Source organism: Urocitellus parryii, chromosome 3, assembly GCF_045843805.1.
Source record: "Urocitellus parryii isolate mUroPar1 chromosome 3, mUroPar1.hap1, whole genome shotgun sequence".
In the NCBI taxonomy this organism is placed as follows: domain Eukaryota; kingdom Metazoa; phylum Chordata; class Mammalia; order Rodentia; family Sciuridae; genus Urocitellus; species Urocitellus parryii.
In genome coordinates, this window is record NC_135533.1 from 95,516,602 (window position 1) to 95,538,321 (window position 21,720).

A 21,720-nucleotide genomic window follows, 5' to 3' on the forward strand; every position below is an offset into this window, starting at 1 on the left:
GAAAAATTGTGCTTTTATATGTACTATAAATTGAAATGTATTCTGCTATCATGAATAACAAATTAGAATAAAATAAATAAATTAAAACACACACACCCACATAAAAAGAAAAGAAAATGTTCCTTCTCCACACAAATCCTATAAAAATACTTTCATCCTTCTTATTGGGCAAAGGAATTTTGTTTTACTAGTGGGTGGCATGGGTGATTCTAACCTAAAATAATGGAGAAATGTTTAGATACCAACAACTACATTTTCAAAATGACAGACAAGTAACATTTCTAAGTGTATTGTTCCAATAAAAAATGAGGTTTGGTTTTTGGAAAGATTTTAATTCTGAAAAACCATCTATATAAAGAAAACTACACTTGACATTTCAAAGTTCTCAAACGCAAACCTCAGTAAGCAGCTCACTACAAGTGAGCCAAGAGACCATAGGTTTGCTTCCCTTTCTTGTGACCCAAAAGAAAAAAAATCCTGAGTAACAAGGTGGATTCTGAGGAGATTTCTACCATTAAGCGGAATGGAACTGACTACTCATAGATAACTTAAAATTTCAAAAGACATGCCAGATGAGAAAAAGTCTACTCTTAAAACTTTGTACTGGACCCAATTCATATCAAGTAAATTTTGCAGCACCAAATATTATGATTCTTTCTTAAAAGCAGCCCTAGATTTTTGCCTATGATTATATTGGGAGTAAAATAGAAATCAGCAATATTCTGCTCTTGTTTCATATCAAGTGTTTCTTGCCCTCGGCCAATAGGCAAATAGTATTTTCAAGACCACATTCCCAATGCAACCCTTCAATTATTAAGATGGCTTTTCATTTTCTTGGTTACTCTTCATGCCTCAGGTTTCTTATCCTAAAATAGAGTCCAGAATATGTTGGGAATTACTATATTATAAAAGCCAAAAGCAATCTAATTTCTTTAACTTCCCAGGTAAGATATCACTTACCATTTGTTATCTTTTACAAATGATCCCTGGAGCAAGTGGCATCTCCCTTTGACACAGTCCTATCGATTTGGCCACTCTTCTGCCACCAAACAAGGAAGATGCTTAGGAAGGTAGAGACTGTGCTTACCATATTATTGGCCCAAGCGATCAGATGGCCTCTCCATTTCACACTCCGTATGTTCCCTTCCCCTTCATGCAGAACCGAAGACTTCCATCTGTTCATCCAGGACCGTTCAAAGAGCAGCAACTAGGGCACACAGCATAAACACAGACTTTCAGAAATGGAGAATAATATAATAGAGACCTTACTTACCATTCTTGTCCATAATGTTACCAAATAACCAACACTCTATAGATTTATTTTTAATTTTTATTTTTATGTACTTACAGTAGACGATTTCCATTTTGGAAAGCATTTCCCACACATCTTACACTGTCTGGGACATTGTTTTAAAACAGATTTAGTGTTCCTGTGACTACAGAGCCAAACCACAAGATGGCACCAAAATATCAAGGTTCATGGAAAATAATGCACATCTAATCAAAAGATTGATATCCCTGAAAGTTCTTCAAGTAATGGCTAAAGAACTAATTTATTTTGTAAATTAGGAAATCAAAAATCTCAGTTTTTCACTGAAAATAAGATTATCACAAATTAAACTGTAGAAATTAGGGGCAGTCTTATGTATTTCCCAAGATAAATAATTTGACAATTACTTTTAAGCAGTAATTCATGTTATGAAATAAGGGAAATTTGCTTTAGGATTAAGCTTCTTTAAAAAGTTCAGTAGCAAGAGCCTTTATTTTAAAGGGAAAAAAAATCTGTAACTGAAAAAAGAATCTGCAGAAAAATTTTAGTACAACATACAACTCGTCAAAAACTTCTACTACTGAATATACAGTTTTAGTAATTCATGCATTATATTAAGGACATAAAATATTTTTCTTGATATATCCAATTTAAATTCTTTAAGATAATTATACAATATACTCAATGCATGTAATCCTGAAATACATGTAGATCCCTTAAAAGCTGATAACAGATTTCAAAAGTTTTTAGAATTCCTACTATTAGAGGCAATTTCAGTTCACCTCAGTGTATTCTGAATCCTTCCTCACTCCACAACAGCACAGGTGGACACAATAAGTCAAAGAATAAATTCACATTCTATTTGTATTTGTATTTGTATATCTTTCTCAATAGTAAGGTTCCTATAGACATAAGAGGCACAAAAGAAATTTTGCTTTTAATTAGAGGCCCTCTTTACAAGCTGAGTACAGCCACTTTAACATGCTATAAACACCTGAAGTTCTCTATTATCCATGGAAAAGCAAGGCGGCTTCACAACTTCCACAGTGGTAATGGGAAGCAGCGATTTTACTGAAGCTCTTCAGTCCTCCTTCCCATGAGATATATCCTATACATTTTCAAAGATCCTCTAACCCATCTCAACCTCACCCTTCTCAAGTTCTAATTAAAAAATCATAGCTACAGGGTTGGGGGTATAGCACAGTGGAAGAGTACTTGCCTAGCATAGCAATGGATTCAATCCCCAGTACTGGGGGAAAAAAATCGTCACTACTGAATATACAGTTTTAGTAATTCACTAAAATACCACCATCACTAAAATACCACCCTGTGACCTAGTTAAGAACCTAGTTAAGAGACCCCTTAACTGGGTATGTCATCTATCTGTGATTCAACCTCTTCTTGTGCCATGATGCAGAGAAAGAGTCAGAAAGTCCACTACATCCAACCAATGCAGAAGGATGATGAATGGTTTAGTATTTTGTCAGAAGATAGGTTTGAAATTCAAGAAATGAAGGAAAAGGCTAAGGATAAAGTTCCCACTAAAGAGAAAATCACACTCTACTAACAGTAAGCAACTAATAAGATTTATTTTAAACATGAGGAACTAATAAGAACATATCATCTATCTTTCATCTACAGCATAGATAGCATGGAGGTAATTATAAGAAAGGGGTGGACACAACCAGCAGTCACTAATCATCTGTTAAAAGAAAGTGTCAGCCGAATGACCAGGAGAAAAACCTGGCAGAGCCCAATATCAAATTCCTCTCCCTTACCAATCCTCACCTAAATGATTAACACAGTGTTATGAGAAGAAGTGATTACAGCTGTATTTGGGAAAATTAAATACACACCAAATTTTAAAAAATCATCTGAAAAATATGCTAAAAATCATATCTCAGTGAAGGCCATGTTTTAACTTGTTTCCAGAAAAAGCCTAAGTAGTAGTCAGTCAGTTAGATATTGGGATGCCAAAATGTCCCCAACCCTCTCTTTGGCCCCTTCTCAGGGTAAGGGGGAATGTGGAGGTAGAATAGTCACTGAGCAAATCTCTGTTAAAGCATGCCACCCACCAGCACTCCAGCACTCCAGGGTCACTTGGGGAGCACAGCTGGGAAAAAAAAAAAAAAAAAAAAAAGAAGGCATGCTAGCACAAGAAGGGCATCAATGGAAAGATTCAGTATTTGACAATAATGGGAATTATCCAGAGAATAAAACAAATCTCCCATTCCTGACTCCACAGCAACAAGACATCACAAAAAAACAAAAAAGGACTAAAAAATTGGTTCTCATTATTATTCTCAGATAATAACAAAATTAAATAATAATCAAAGTACTCTGAGTATAAGAACACACATATAAACCTAAATGTCAGGGGATGTAATCAAAATTTGTAAACAGCAAAAAGTTTATAGATCTGAAAATTAATAATGAACTGAAGTTCTCTATTATCCATGGAAAAGCAAGGTGGCTTCACAACTTCCACACGTGCATGCACTGGCCTCATGAAACAAAACAAAAACCCTTCATAAGCTATGTAAACAGAGAACTAAATAAATGGGAAAAAATACCATTATGTTTCTGGATAATAATGCCCAAGATTCTCACTGAAAAGCTTAAGTCTCATTAAGTTAACTTCTCATTTTAATGTAAGTTTCCCAAAAATTTCAAAGGAATTATTTCTTGAAATTCTGAAATTGCTAAAAATACATTTGAAAAAAAATATATGAGAACAACAGGAGATTTTTTTTTAATTAAGCAATTTGGTGGTAGGGGTGAATTTGCTGACAGATAATGAGATGTTTTATAAAATTAATATCCAAAAAGCACAATCAATCCTCCCCACCCCACGCCAAAAAAAAAAAAAAAAGTACCACATTGATTGTAGAATTGACAAATGAAGGAAAAAGAAAAGAAAGAAATAACAAAGACGAATCAAAGTGACACAGTTAGGCAGGGAGTGGGCATGAGGTGTGTGTAGGGGAAGAGAAACTACTGAGCACTTCTTCCTGGAGTATCTTTTGGCATTATGGACACAAAACTTTAAAAATGACCACATCTTGGAATTTATGCTAAGAAATTATTAGAGTGAGTAAAGAAGCTACCTATAAAGACTAGAAATGCACTGACAACTGGGTAGTGATTGAATACAAAGTGGTAAAGCTGAACAACTGAGGAGAAAGCATCCATTCTTAATTATTTCATGTGTGTATATCCACTAACTTACAAAACATCAGGGCATATTAAATAGACAGGCAGATTCCAAAAAGGTATTGCCTATGATGTTCCTTAAGTAAAATATGAATATGTATCCATATGTAGATTAATATGATAAAATATGGAAGATACATTACACAAAAGTCATAACTCCTAGCAATGGGTAAAAGGAAATTTTCACTATTTCTGTTTTATAATTACTCTTCACTGAACATGTGAATTATTTTTACAATGTTAATACATTAATGAGAATGAGAATCCATTCTTTTATTTTACAATCAGGTTAATAGAGGGAAAAAATTAAAATGAAAATAATATTAGAAATTCAATGGAACTTAAGAAAGAAGGAATATTCGAGGCATACTGAACATGTATAGAATTAACCTACACAAACTATACAGACTTTGAAAAACTGTCCATAAAATCTTCCAAACAAACAATTCCACACAAAATCCAAACTTCCTCTAATGAGTCAGTTCTGCTGTACTTGGAGTGCTTCTGGTATAGGAAGAGGCTGAGGCTGTCAGGGCCCTGGCTTCCCTTTGTGTCCACCAGAGCTCCAAGGAATACTTCCAGCAGAGGGCAGGAAGAAAACAAGGACAGAATTCTGAAATCAGTCCATCTCAGGGTCAGTTCCAATAACCTTGTGGACCCTGCTCTAATACAGAAGCAAACAAGCTTCTCCTTTAAGGATAGTTTATAGTACAAACAGGCAAATGCCATTCTATATAACTGACAGATGTCTAGAAAAAAGATATAATATACCAACTTCTGTGAATGGGTCAAATTTTAACTAACATTACAGTTTAAACATCATTCATATTATTTTCTGATGTCTTTTGAATGGTAATATTTTTCAAGACTTTATCTTCATTTTTAATGGATGAAAAATAAATTATTTGTAAAAAAGCTTAATATGTTAGAGTATGTCATCATTTAGGAGAATTCTTTTGGATGTCAAATAATTTTCCAATTTCTTGTTTCTATATGTTTTATGGTCATGCTGGTTTTATTATAGCACAGTGAGTATCATGTTACTACCTTTTCACTGAGGTTGGTGAGCCATTCCTATTTCTTTGTCTTTCCCCAACAAACTGTAAACACATTGGAAAAAGAAACTATATTTTATATTTTTCTAGATACATAATAAATTTTAGATGCTAATTGGGCTTTCCTGTGTCTACTCATCTTAATCTTGATCTATACATACAATATGTTCACTCTAGGAGAATCTATGTAATTATCCCAAACACTTCAGTTAGTTACCTAGTCCATCTTTAGTTAGTAAATGTCCCCAAACTATTTTGAACATACTGGAATCTACCCTAATCTCAAAAATTTAAAGGAAAGAACCTGGGAATGATTCATATAACTAACACATCTTTGCTTTCAGAAAGGGTTTTCTTATAATGATCCTACATCCAACTCCTCTAATGTCAGTCTATATACCCTTTGTTCAAGGCCATAGGCACAACTGTGGTACAACTTGTCAAAAAACTGAAAACTGCTTTTAAGGTCAATCTTCCCCTATTCGTTTTAAGTAATTAGTAGCTCTATTCCAGGGACACAATCAGGCCAGAGACTTGGTATGGACAGTGATGATGTGCCTGACTGCAGAAGGTTCTCTGGATTGCCACCATAATTATTTCTTCTGCCTCTATGGCACCTAACCTGCTTCTCTCCTCTACATCACCTGCCAGCCTCCTAGAGCATTGATTTCTGCCCTTCCTCTCCACCCTACTTTTTATTATTTACTCACAAGTCCAATTTTCCAATCTTTACATAGGATTACAGACTAATAATTATGGAATCATTCCATTGGCATTTTCATGCAGGATTTGTAATATTTAGTCCACAAAATAATACAGAACTTCACATATGAGAGAAAAAGACCAAATGATCCACTATCCATTTGTTTTTTAAATCCTAATCTATGGGAATTTCAAGCAAAAACACATTTTCTGGCAAGAATGGCAAGGAAAATTCTCCTTTGGTAATTTAAGGAAAGATAAACTACTTTTCTTACAAACATTCTACACTGAATTAACTACCACAAAGCTATCTGCCTCTATTTCACTGACATTTAATAAAATCCATTTCTTTCTTGTAGTCATAAAACTGCCTAGAGACCTACTGAGCATGAATGTTCTACAAAGCATTTTAGGGGGTAAGCCATTGAGCGAACTACCCTTAAAAGCAGCTGGTTAATTTATTTGGTTCATCTTCCACATCCTGTAATATTGAATTGTCATTATCACAATACTGAGAGCAATTTAAGCTCAATGGGAGCTAAGTACACAGAGAGGAAAAGCTGTTTCCAAGAGGTTTGGGTTTTTTGTTGTTGTTGTTGATGATGGAGAAAGTATTTTAGGGCTTTATTTCCCATAAATCCACATTCTAGCAGTCAGCACTCTCTGTACTTATATTTCAATAGGAGCCCTCACATCCCAGAAATACACTTTATTCTCCTATGTTCTGTGCTGATAAATCTGTCTAGTGCTTTCCTACACTACACAGAGGTATAAGGAAGCACATTCCAAAATCTCCCACATGTGTAGCAAGAATCCTATCAGGTTGTAATAAAGCCACCAATTATGATAGCCTTTATCCTCATCCACCCTTTGATGGAGGAAAGGAGCATGACTGGCTCTGTTTTAATAATCCTGTATTCTCTCAAGTTTATGAACCACTTGGTTCCTTCAGGCTTTCTCAATATTGGTAACACTGCATGTTTTGAGGCACAAAAGAAAGGAAGAAAGACTGGGCAGGGGCACCAAACTAGGGAGAATGTGGGATACCCAGATACGTTAATATAGAAAGGACTAAGGGGCTTGGAAGAAACAAACTTCATTACAGAGAACCTCTGCTAGGTTGGAGTTGATTCTCAAGATAATAAAATCAAGCAGAGAAATGAAGAAATGGAAAACCCAGCAAATTAGAACACACCCAGTAAGACAGTCTTGGTAAGGTCATAATGATGGGGATGGCCTGTCACAGAACGACTTAAATATCTAAAATTTGAAGATTATGAAAGAAATTTAAAAGGTGATGAAGATGAATGAGAAAAACAGACACTGTGGATAAGACCCAGATGGTGGTTGGCTGCTCACAGCAAAGAGAAATCTTGGAATCCTGAGAAAGGAAGTAGTAACCATGAACCTACGGGAACAGATAAGCACATTTTTCTTCCTGCTTTGGCTCAGGATCAAAATTTAAAATGAATGGCATATTTAAACATCACCAACAGTTTTACTGTCTCCATCAAGATAGAACATAAAACATAGGAAGAAAGAGGGAATTTCTCAAATATATTATAGCTTGAAATTCAGTGGTTATTTTCTGGACATGTTATAATCCTTCAATTTCCCTTTCCTAAGGTAATTTAACATGTTTAAAAGAAGTTAAATACAGAGCAAATATTTATACCAAGGAAAGTCTAGGTACACAGAAGGATTCTGAGAGCTCCGTTGACTGGCCACTTGCTTATAACCAATATTTGAGTAAACATTTTTCCAATGCAATACAGACTTTGGACAAGTGCTTAAAGTTAACTAGTCTTTTTTAAAAAATATTTTTATTAGTTATTGATGAACCTTTATTTATTTATTTATTTATTTATTTGTATGTCGTGCTGAGAATTGAACCCAGGGCCTCCACACATGCTAGACAAGTGCTCTACCACTGAGCCCCAGCCCCAGCCCCTTAACTAATCTTGAGAAAACTACATAGCCAGACCAATACCATGAAATTTAAAAAACACTATACAATGTAAGGTAATAGCTAATTTATCACCCAAGCAATCCAAGCCACAGGTTCAATGTGAACAAAATAAGCTAAATACAAGGGGTGCCATTTATGAGCAGTTTCCTTTATATTAAAAAATACAGATAACAGACATATATCTACTTATCCATGTATATGGGTTAAGCAAACATCTATATCCAATATGTGAGGTAGGGTCTTATTTAAACTAATAATCTACAGTTTCTGCATATTCAAACTCACATTTACAAATATAATTTCAAAAATTATTGGAATGTGTATTAATAATTTCACCATTTTAAAGAACAATCTTCTATATGGATGCTACAGGTTTAAAATAGCTAGTTATTAATGCCAAACACTCTGGGTTTGTCTTTCAGTCTGCTAGGGTTAGGCTCAAGGTCAAACCCTTTCAGTAGTAGGGTGGAGAAAACACAATATCATCCACTGGATGATTAAACTTGAATTAATGTTCTGTGCAATAAACAAGTATCTCTAATTTTAACTATATATTATCACTATTATAGATGAATGATCAAAGGGAGATACTTGCACAGTTATTATATGAAAAAGAAATGCAAAACTGCTAAATCTTAAATAACATAAAAAGTTATCTGAACACATTGGTTTATGTACTTAAATAAGCCCTTCACTCAGCTCAAAGTGAAAAGAGAAAAAATAAAGATCAGAACACTATCTACAGAAGAAAACAAGTCAAAAAAACCTGCCCTCACACTTTATAATCCACTCGTGTCATCCTGATGAAAAACAGGGATTAATTGAGTGCAACGGTTAGTCACTGAGAGCTTCCATGGGAGTGGCAGAACTGATGGGTTCTGGGCCTCTCCACAGGGTCACGTATCATCCTCTCCCTACACACCTCAGTGTCTAAAGTCTCATTTAGTCTCCTAATGTTTCCCTGAGAACACAAATAATTATTTCAGATTTAGTCAAAACTGAAGAAAAGGCTGCAGGCTACTTAGTAAGCAGCAATAATTTGTGCTCAAACTGACAATAAATATCAAGTAGACCACCTTCATCGTCCTGGCTTCTATGGTAGTATTAAAAATTTCCCTGAGCAAAGAATATAACCAGAAAAAAAATCACAAAAGAAGATACACAAGTTGCTAATAAATAAAAGTGTTCAAAATCTGTAATAATTAAAAGACATTGAAAATACTGGCAAAGAGGATATGGTGAAACAGGTACTCACACACAGCTGATACTTTTCTGGAATGCAATTTTACTTGGAAGTAAGCATTAAATGCCTAAAAAAATAATCATAATCTTTGACTTAGTAATTCTAATCCTAGGAATCAATGCTACAAAAAACATTCACAAGAGCAGACGAAAGTTCATGCCCCAAGATTTTTAGTGTTATTTTTTTTTTTTTGCAGTATGATTTTTGACAATCAAACACTGGCTATAACCTATATGTCCAAAAATAATAGAATACTAAGAAAATTAACTAGATCCACAGGATAAAATATTATTCAACTATTAAACAACACTGAACTAAGAACAGACTTCAATAAGGTAGGAAATTTCATATATTACCCAATATTAAGTTAAAAGAAGATCTAAAATAGTTGAGGTTACCAGACACAAATACTATTGGTTTGGTGTACAGCCTTTCATGAATATACCCACAAAGATAATTGTATTTACACACACGTGTGTGTGCAAAAATTATAATCAGACCCTATATATATTTTGGTAAAGTAACCTGGATAGAAGCAATCTATCAAATGTTGGGCATTTGATTTGTTCCCTCTGAGAAAAAGAAAAGCTGACATCCAGAAGTTGCCCTGGCATTCAGAGATAGACCTTGATATTTTCCTGATGAATGTAAACAATTTAATGGAACACCAATATCAGACAAGGCCATTCTGTGAACAAGAAGGATCAAGACAAAATAAGACCAATTCATAATCATATCTAAATGAATATTTTCCCAAAATAACCACACAGCCATCCTGGCTAAAAGGAGAAACTGCTGCTGCTTTGCCAATTATGACTTCAGCCTTGGCTTAGTCTTTTCTTAGTCTTTTTTTTTTTTTTTTGGCGGTGAAGGTTGAGGGAATGAACCAAGGGGTGCTTAAACACTGAGCAATATCCCCAGCCCTTTTTAATTTTTTATTTAGAGACAGGGTCTCACCAGTTGCTGAAGCTGGTTTTGAACTTGTGATCTCCTGCCTCCTGAGCCTCCAGGATTATAGGCATGTGCCATCATGCCGGCTTTTCTTAGTCTTCTGGATAGGATTTATTAAAATACCCAGGTATACAATTACTCTTGCTTCCTGACAATATGCAATCTGGAGCAAATTCCTGCTTCCTTAAATGTCCCCCAAATCATCTCCCACCAGCTCAATCCTACAATCCCTTTTCCTTAGCATCCTCTTCATACCTACAGGGGTCCTTTTGAGATCTTTGACTGCGGGTCATTTACACAGCTAATTCACAATTATTAGACATTTGGTTTATTCCGATTCTCACTGTTACAAACATCAGAGGAATGCTGGCTGAAAATTAAAAGGAAAAACAAAACAAAGCCAACCCAACCAAGGTGAGGTGATTCCAAAATGCTTAAAGATAAAGAAAAATTACAAAATAACCTCATAGTGAAACTAACATATAAATACACATGTACGCATTTTTCACTCTTAAATGCCTCAGAAGATTCATTTTTCTACCAACACCATTTTGATTAATTAATAATTTTATAACTACATTCTATCAATACTGTCCTATTTAATATTCTTTTGGAAACCTACCACCCACCATTCCTGAAAGCAAGATACTATATGTGTATAGCACCTAATGTGGACCTTGATACAAATTTGTGTTCAAAAAGCAGATACAAGCCAAATATTTCTGTGAAATGATGATTTAGTTTATACTAGTGATGCCAATTAAAAACGTTTATAATCCTAACACTTTGTTTTATACAGAGCATCATTTAAGAAAGAAAGAGAGGTCTGGGGAAGTGGCACAGTGACAGAGTACTTGCCTAGCATGCATAAGGCTATGGGTTTGATCCCCAACACTGGAAAGAAAGAAAAGAAAGAGTAGTGTGAGGGAAGGAGGGAACCTCTTAGTATTAAGAATAATCAATTAGTATTAAAAGATGATTTGATTGCTCCAGGAAGAGACAGTGGGCTTAACATTGGAGTTCAGGTAAAAGCTGCGATGAATGTAGTTAACATTACACATGAAAAAATTAGCTGAATTTATTAAACAGAAAATGTCAACAAGAATTTGATGTGTATGATTCAAGAGGAATGTAAAAGAAAACAAATTTTCCATGGATACATTTCCCTCACGCCATCCCTGATAGGCACCAAAGAAACTGAACATCCTACATAAAGTCATCAAAAATAAGCAACTGATATTTGAGACAAATGAAAAATTATGAAAGCAATGGAGAATGCCTGTTTTTCAGACTAACAACTATTTTAAGCAAAAGATTTCTATTTTTAGGCTCAGCCAGTCTAGAATACACAGAAATCCCTGCAAAAATATACCTTAACAATATAATTATTTTACAATCTGGTTCCACATACCTAAAAAAGGGTTTGTGAAAGTTATGTTTGGGTTTTATTTTCTATTAATTGAAGGTTAATCAGTTTTGGTACATTGAGACATGAAATGAATTTCTGGGAATGGAACGACAATTTACAATAGAATGTAGAAGAAATAAAGGTATTTATTTTATAATTGTTCAACATGTAACCAATAGGACAGAAATTTGGTACTTGCCTGCAATTTAACATAAATTGACTAAAAAGCCTTAACACAAAAAAATTTTAATTTATAAAAATATGCAGTGACTTCATTTGAAAGCTACCATCAGAAGATCTGTGTGATTAAAGTGTGCATATATAAGAGTGCCCATGACCAAAGCAACTGAACTTGCAGAAATATCCTGGAGAGTCAAATGTTGTGCACAGTAGACTTTTAGAAAGGAATAATGTTAAAATCCTTCTAACTCTAAGAACTCCCAACTCCAAACTGACTAGAAAATAAGCAAACACACAAAGAAGCATCTTGACATTTCATGTTTAGTGATCACAGAAGTAGGAAAACAATGCTTGATCAATCTCAATTCTAAAAATATTCAGCAGGGGCTGGGGGAAATGGAGAGATTTTGGTCAAAGGGTAGAGATTTTCAGTTTTAAGACAACTTATAGGGATCTAACACTCAGTGTGGAGACTACAGTTAATAATACTGTATTAGAAAACCGAAATTTGGTAAAAGAATAGACCTAGAGTGTTCTCATAACAGTCAAAAAGGTAACTATGTGAGGTAATGGATATGTTACTGACACTGATTGTGGTCATGATTTCACAACATATACATATTAACTCATCATGCTGTACACATTAAAAATATGCAATTTTTATTTGTTAAATATACCTCAATAAAGCTGGGAAAATAATTTTGAAATACTTTTTTTTAAATTTATATTTTTAAAACAAGCTGGCTTATGCTACCATGTCCTTCAGGTAGAATTTCCCACCAGCCTTCAGCCCCCAACAGTCAAGTGCTTCTCATTTCATTCACGCAGGTCCTCTCACTTGCTGACTGACATTTTCCAGCTTACAAAGTAACTTGTCCCTTTGGCCAGGTCCCTTTATCTATCCTACAACACCACCAAACAGCTGACTATCTCATTTCTAAAAATGAACTCCACTGCAAACAGTATCACAACAATTTAATAATTTGTCACGGTAGTAAAAACAGTCATTATGAAGGGTACTTTGGAGTTCAAAGGTTAAGGTCACATGAATATGAGGTTTATCTTGTGGACAGAGAGAGTTGTACAAATAAAAATAAAAACATATAAGGTCTACGTGGAAGATTTATTTCTAAAACAGAAATTTCATTTGCTATGTTCATTTATTAGAATTCACACTTAAAATGGTTCATGCATTTGAAACCTCTCTCCAATGGCACTTTGGCACTTTTAAGAGACGGGCTTTTTCCCTTTTTTCCCCTCCAACATGGAAACAAAACAGAATTTAGAATAAGCTTTTTATGCTCATGTGTCAAGCAGTGGAATCCATAAATCCAGCTCTGGCATTCAACTACTAAGAAGTTACCTTGAAAACCTAAAATAAAAGTTTATGCCAAACAGAACTAGAGCCTCCTATTCTCAGTACCTTGTGGATAAGAAGCTCTCTCTAAAGACCTAAGCTGCTAGAACCTTAAAAAGGAAATATCCATAAATGTGTCAAATGACAGTTTCAGGGGTTTTTTTCCTGCCACACTGCTATTTTGCAGCACTATTTTAAAATCGATGTTCTAATTACTTCAATTTTTTTACAGGAATCAAAAATATTAATAACATTAAAACGAGTAAAATATTAACTGGGACATCTCTCAACTGTTCTTTGAATGAAATGAATACCTCATTATAGGACCTCCATTTCCCTACTTAGCTCTTCTCGTCTCTGTTGTACTAACCCACTGTTTACAGAAATTTGCATACAGTTCCAAGAATCAGAGAACAGATGATCAACTGTACATTAGTGTTCTTAAGGGTTAAGAATGCCTTTATTCCATACTACATTTTTATCTGGCTAGTCTTTGCTCTAATTTGTTTGAAGATTAAATTGTTTCTTAAAGGCAGATGGTCACAACCTCTCAGTCACATAATATCTGTCTTCATTCTCATTTCGCTCTATGTGATTTGCCACCTATTCCAAGCAGATTAGTCTTGGCATCCACAACTATGATTATTGCAAGGTTTACCACCATTTGCTAAATGCTGGCTTTTTCAAACTTGTTCTGCTTATGGTGCTACTTTAAAATTGTAATTGAAGCGATAATGCATTGCAATTGGGCCAATAGTGTTTTTGCTTTTCTCATTTTTCAAAGGTATAAACTTCCATAACTTAGTTATAGATGAGTACCTCCTCTTTGCTAGCACTTTCTAAACGAAACAAATCATTGCATAATAGTCCTCCCTTCTTAATGTCATCTTCTAAAATCTTTGGTTTTAAAATCAAAGACAACCTAGATGCCCTTCAATAGATGAATGGATAAAAAAATGTGGCATTTATACACAATGGAGTATTACTCTGCATTAAGAAACGACAAAATCATAGAATTTGGAGGGAAATGGATGGCATTAGAGCAGATTATGCTAAGTGAAGCTAGCCAATCCTTAAAAAATAAATGCCAAATGACTTCTTTGATATAAGGGGAGTAACTAAGGACAGAGTAGGGACGAAGAGCAGGAGAAGAAGATTAACATTAAATAGGGATGAGAGGGGGGAGGGAAAGGGAGAGAGAAGGGAAATTGCAGGGAAAGGGAAGGTGATCCTCAGGGTTATATAAAATTACATACAAGAGGAAGTGAGGGGTAAGGGAAGAAGAATACAAGTGGAATAAATGTTTTACAGTAGAGGTGGTCGAGAGACAAGAGGGGAGGGGAGGGGGGATAGTAGAGGATAAGATAGAGAGCAGAATTCATCAGACACTAGAATGGCAATGTGTAAATCAATGGAAATGTAACTGATGTAACCGATGTGATTCAGCAATCTGTATACGGGGTAAAAATGGAAGTTCATAACCCTTCTGAATCAAATTGTGAAACATGATATAGCAAGAAAGATGTAATGTTTTGAACGACAAACAATAAAAATAAATAAATAAATAAATAAAATCAAAGACGTATTTATAATGAAATTAGAAAAACACTTCCTGAAATATCTTCAACAAAATAAGCAGAACACAATAATGTCAAAAGCATGTAGTATCAGTGATCTTTAAAAGTGTTTACAGAGAAGATACTGTGAGCACACCAAGAGGGTGTACTGTATACAAAGATGTCATTATAGTTTATCAAATAAATGTTACTTTTTACTATGAAGTACATATTTACATAATAGACATGAGTCCAAAGTTTGTATGCTACAAATCCTTAGAGCACACCCTTAAATTTTTAAAGCCTCTAATATAAGTCAGAGAAATTATACTGGCTTTTGAAAAGGCAAAGAACTGAAATTCAAAATGTTATAAGAGTAATCATTAACTTGTTTGTCATCCTATAAGTAACTATAGCAAACTTTGTGGCTCTAAAACCCAAAAGGTGAAGCTGAAAATGTCCTTCAGTAGAGCATCTACCTAGCTTGCATAGGCCCTGGGTTTGATCTTCAGAACCACAAAAATGAATAAATACATAAAACCTAAAAGGGGTGCTGGCACAAGGATAAACATACAGATCAACAGAACTGAAAGTCCAGAAGTAAAACCTGACATTTATGGTTAACTGATTTTTCAACAAAGGGGCCAACACAAGAAGAGTTGTTTCAACATGTAGTGGGACAAATGGATAGTCACATGCAGAAGAATGAATTTAGAACCCTACCTTACATCACTCACAAACATGAACTTAAAGTAGACCCTTGACTGAATTTAAGAGGTAAAACTGCAAACTCTTCGAAGAAAATATAAGCATTAATATTTATGATCTTGGACTTGGGTATCTTAGATGCAACTTTGTGCTTCTAAAGATGTCATCAATAAAGGGAAAATACAGCTCAGAGGCTGGGAAAAAATATTTGCAAATCATATAACTGATAAGAAACATGCATTCAGAATACATAAAAAATGTTTACAACTGTATAATAACCCAGTTTAGAAATAGGCAAAGAACTTAAGTGGACATTACTTCAGAGAAAATATGCAAATGGTCAATGAGGACATGAAAAGAGATATGTGACATAATTAAGTCATTAGGGAAACAAAAATGAGCATCACAATGGGATACCATTTAACATGCACCAGGATGGCTACAATCAAAAAGACAGACAAAAATGAATATTAGGGACAAAGTGGAAAACCTGAAACCCTCAGGTATTTCTGCAGAAGATGTAAAATGGTACAGTCACTTTAGAAAAACAGTTTGACAGTACCTCAAGATGCTAATAGAGTTACCATATGATTCAAAAACCTTGCAATTGAGAAATGAAAACACATAGCCACAAGAAGTTGTATAAAATGTTCACAGCAGCATTCCTCATAATTACCAAAAGAAAGACCCCACATGTTCATCAACTGATAAAGCAGATAAATGATAAGATATACCCATAAAGTAAAATAATATTTCGTCATCTCAAGAAATGAAGTACTGATACATGCTACAACACACGTGCACCAAAAACACTAATAAAAAAAAGCCAGCTCTAAGATTATGTATAATTCCATTTATATGAAATGTCCAGCATGGGCAAATTTACAGATGAAGTAGATTACAGGTTACCTAGCCATGGAAGGAAAGGAGGAAAGATGATGTGGCCAAAGGATTTTTTTAAAGGGGGATAAAAATGTTCTAAAATTATATTGCTGGCTGCACAACACTATAAATATCACTAAAAACTATTGAATAGTATACTTTAAATTAGTGAACCTTATGGTATAAGAATTATCTATCAATAAAACCATTAAAAAAATCTAAAAGAAAAATTACTTAACATATTGAAACCAACATGTGTAATCACATGTTTTTTCACTTCAAAATATTACACATGTACATTTATCAGGCCCAGTACTAAGTCTTATATACAATAATGTTTAAAACTTACTGTATTTTAAAAAAATATTTTAATTTAGAAATTCTAATTTGGAAATAACATCATTTTTAAATTCTTTTTTACCAGATGAGCTGAATCATTTTTACTTAGTCTCATTTTATTTACACATTAACATCTTCTTGTGCGTCGAAAAAGAAATGCACAGATGCATTCCTGGAGAATTGAATAAGGAAAGGGGAAGTCAGAATTCTTTCTTAGAGAAAACTGAACATAGAATCACCTATCAAATAGTCAATAAGTGAAGAGATGAATCAAAACTCTGATGTTCTTACTTGAATTCTACTTATTTTACTGTTTATCATGTCTGTATCCCATAAACTCCAAGTTCTTCCTATATAACCTTGCCAACACTGAGATGCTCGGTAACCGCTGTTTCCACAATGCTCACTTACTTTACTGAAAAAATCTGACCCAAACTGCCAAGTTCACACTATTCTTCCTGTAAATGTTATCAAATACTAAATATAAGGGTGAAGAATATGTTATTATGTAACCCAGGCATTCTGCAGGTAGACGTGTGTAGCAAAATTAATGAAAATTTGATGAGATTACTGTTCTCCCTCACACAAAAAGTGAAAATTATTAAAACTTCACAGATTACATAAATTGTTAAGAACCAAACTAACACAGGAGAATCTCATCTTCAGATTCTGAGTCCTATCTGGAGAGTAACACTCCTATTATGTTTCTTATTTCTAATACCTTTAAGAAATAGGGGATGGTGAAATCTCTAACTCCTAAAATTGGAAACCAGAAGTCAAAACTGCATTAAACTATAGGGAAATATTTAAACCAAAGTGATTCATCAATATTTTAAGTACAATGTAGATTACTTGTAAGAAGACAGTAAACATCTTCAAAGCAGACCCTACAGAACCAATAAAGCCTCTGATAATTGCAGCCCAAGCCAATATTTTGAATACAGCCTCTCAACAGACCCTTAGCTGGAACTTAATTGCTAAGCCACTCTTTAATTTTCAGATTATAAAATAATAAGCATTTGTTGTTTAAACTCCACCAAAGCTTTATCCTCACTGAGTTTTAAATGAAAATGCAAAAGCTCAAATCACAGCTAAGTGAATTTATGCTCGATCACACACAAAATTCTCCAAAAATGTGTTTAATAAAGAAATATATGTGGAGTTTTAAAGCTACTCTTTCCTAAGGCTGAAAAGGGCAAGGAAGGGAGTTACTTTTATAGGAGTAGATGAGGTATAGGTCTACAATAGAGAATGTGACAGTAAGTCTGCAATTAACTAGTACCACGAATATTTTTACATAAGGCAAATCAGACTAGAACCAAAGAATAACAATGGGTTATGAGGTGGAAGGAAAGGAGCTACCTCGCAAGCAGAAATCATAGTTAGTGCAATCTTGTCTTCATGCCTTGGGCTCAAATCAGGATTCCCCAGACCTGCCCCATACGCATTACAGTGACTTAGGGAATGACCAGTATACTTTTCTGCCATCATTCCATGAACTACCAGACCATGGGGAAACAAAGGATAACTATAACATTCAAAACAATTGAGTAGCTGGACCTCAAAAAATATAGTATATACATACTGTATCTATATACTACTTTAAAGAGGGGGAAAAAAGGCACAGACTACTTGCTTTTCACTGGCTCTAAAGCGAATAAGCAATAATATTTATAGTTGCAGTATGGATAGTGTTTTGCTATAAAAATGGCTTTGAAAATATTTCTGGTTAATAGATAAAAATTGACTTATACTATCAGCAGAATGATGCTTTGATTTGAGAACTTATTATAATTACAAAGATAATCATGTAGAGAAAGGTTTCACCGAGATAATAAAATGTGCCAGGAACAAGATAATACAGAGTACCAATAATTGTCCTAAAATGTTATCAAAGCCTGAAAGAGATTTTCTATAAAGGGGAAAAACATCACTAATTTAATTGCTTTTTTTATTTTTAAATGCTGCCTCTTTTTTTGTGGAAGAGACAACATATCAAATCTCTAGGTGGTAGATGGAGTAACATCTCTTTTAATCTTGTCCTGCACCTACTTCAAAGGAAGGTAGTGAAAAACACTGAGGTCACAACAACCCCAAGAGATAATGTTCTTACAATTTCATTACATTTTTCTTTCTCAAAATTTCTCCTGAAGAATAGTTAGACATTAAAGACATTAAAGACAAATTACAGATCAAATGAAACACCCTCAACAGCTCCACATCACGACAGAGACACAAAATATTTACCTTCTTCCCTCCAGTCACAAACTGCTTGCAACTGGATCTCACAAAATGTGGGTGTACAGCAATGATCTACAAGAGAAAAGAATCCAAGCCTAGTATAAGAGTCACAGTTAAAGCACTGAATGAAAACCCTTTATATATAAAGAGCAGCATGACCTAAAAGCTGTCCTAATACCTTGGTACGAAGTAATACATGCAGTAATATTCTGAGACTGAGTTTTGCTCTTTTTAAAATTAATTATTTATTTTACAGTAGAATGTATTTTGACATATAGCACACAAATGGAGCACAACTTCTCATTCCTCTGGCTGTACATGGTTTAGAGTCACTCCACTAGTGTAATCATACATGTATATAGGGTATAATATCTGTCTTTTTCTACTGTCCTTCCCATTCCCACAACCTCCCACTCCCTTGATTGCCCTCTACACAAACCAAAGCTCTGTAATTCTTTCCTATGAGTTTTGCCCTTAAGTGAAAATTCTCTGAAGTCAGGTCTAAACTCTAAGGATAAAAATGATTAGTTCTAATTTTCACTCAGTGAAGACCCCCTATAAGCAGATACCTCCTCTTCAGAGGCAACAAAGAAGGTCTTTAAGGTAGCCGGGTGTCAAAACTATTGGTAACTAAATACAATTCATAGAAAAAACCCACTGAGAGAACCTGACTACCTCCTTGTTCAAGATGGCTTTCACGATGAATGGCACCAAGTGGAAGAGGTGAGTCAATATAGCCTCCCACACAATTTCCAGTTATACCAAGGCCCCGTCAGAGGTTGAGGAAATAGAAGTAGAGGACCTAAGAGGTATGGAACTAATCATTAGGGTCCTCACCCCTGGCCCAAAACCTAAGTTCCTGTCCCTATGATTCTCATTAGCTTTCCATTCAAATCTCTCCTCAGTCCCTTGTTATACAGGTCTCTCCCAAGGCTGCTCTTGTTACCACTCCTTGTTACTGCTAGTGGCTTTACGATTATATAATATCATTGACATACAGTGTGTAGGGGGCGGACAATGAAGGCAATAATGATACTCTAGTGGCTCCAATTAGCACAACTCCCTCTTTTGGGGCTCATTTGTTTCGGCTCTAAGCCTGCATATATTCTGCCTTTTAAACGCCAGACGATCCATAAAACCAACAACTTAATTAATTTTGATCTTTTCTAACATTCGACTAAAAACATTTATTAATGGACTAATATATTTCCCTTCTTCAACAGAATATGTTAACAGATTTCTTTCACACTGTCATTTTTAGGGGTTAGCATAGGGCCCTTCATTTTTTTTAACCACTCCTACCTCTCAGGTTAGCTTTCCCTTCAACACATTCCTAATCGATCCGAAACACTAATATAGAAGCATTTACAGGGATTGTATTGTTTTACATTCTTAAAATCTCTGAAGAGTCCTTCTAGTTCTTTCTTAAGGCAAAACGGACATCTTTGCAAATGAAAAACATCATTTTCCCTGCTTCCTCCCCTTCAAGTATAAGAAAATAAAGCCACTAGGGCCACTGCCATAAACTGCTCCTCTTTCACTGCCCTACTTTTGCCATAGTTGGGCTGAGCCTCACCTTGTCCCTGTCTCACATGCAGATAGAGAAGGCTTTTTCCAAAATTATCTACCCTAAACGGTCAATCTCACTGCTTAGTGCTGCTCCAGTATTTTTTTCTATTTTCAATCTTTCCCTCTCTACCAATTCTTACCATCAGCCAAAACGTGATCTGCAGAAACGTTCTCTAGACATTGCCTGATTTGTCTGCCACATAATCTATCTTCTTTATTACCAAATTTCCTGAATGAAAAATAATATTACTATTGTTTTGACACCCTCACCTCCAATTTCCTCTTGAAGCTGTTCTCACTGTGATCACCAAAAACGTCATAATTACCAAATAAAGTATACTTGATTTAGTCTTCCCACCATTTAAAACCCCAGCTGCCTTTGGCACTGCGACCTACTTCTTTCCCCTGGAAGCCCTGTCTCTTTGGTGTGCCTAACACAATTCTTCTGGTGTCTAGCTCTTCTGGTGTCTGCTTCTCAGACCACTCCTTTACTATTTTTGCTTCTACCACCTGAATCTTTAAATTTAGGATGCTCCAGAATTTCAAGATTGGTCTTCTCTTCTCACTTTATAGTTTAAATGGAATAATATCTTTTAAAATAGGTTTATCTTACTCAATTGTGTGTACCAACTTTGTATTTAAGGGCCAGAATATATCCTAAAGTCCATACTCATGTTTCTAAAATCTCTGTAATACAATGTACTACAGTTATCTAAATCCAAGACCAAACTAGCAATGTCCTTACTCAAACCATCCCTTAATGCATTCTCACGCCATTATCAAAGCAAGAACCTGAATTTACCTTCAGCTCCTCTATTTTTGATCATTCTCATCGAATGTATCACTAAAACTAAAAAGTCTACCTCCCATGGGCAGCCTAAATTCATTTTTTCCACTCTATCTTAAATACTCATGATCACTTTTTTTACCAAGCTCCTGATATCATTCCCAGAGTATTCCATTAGCCTGCTGAATTGTCTCTCATCACCACTCTCCTGTTTAAATCACCCTTCCTTATGATAAATTCGCCTTTATAAAATACATGTCAGATCTTATCTCTCCTTTACCTAATGGTCA

General features: G+C 34.7%; 1 protein-coding gene across 1 annotated transcript in view; it reads right to left on the reverse strand.

Annotated features, from left to right (window-relative positions):
* Positions 1–21,720, reverse strand: part of Vps41 (VPS41 subunit of HOPS complex) — a 165,466-nt gene that overhangs the window by 63,073 nt on the left and 80,673 nt on the right. The window contains exons 7-8 of the mRNA XM_026387619.2: positions 19,081–19,146; positions 1,088–1,207 (exon numbers count right to left, since the gene is read on the reverse strand). Coding sequence (XP_026243404.1) covers positions 1,088–1,207; positions 19,081–19,146 — 186 coding nt within the window. The remainder of the gene's footprint in view (positions 1–1,087; positions 1,208–19,080; positions 19,147–21,720) is intronic.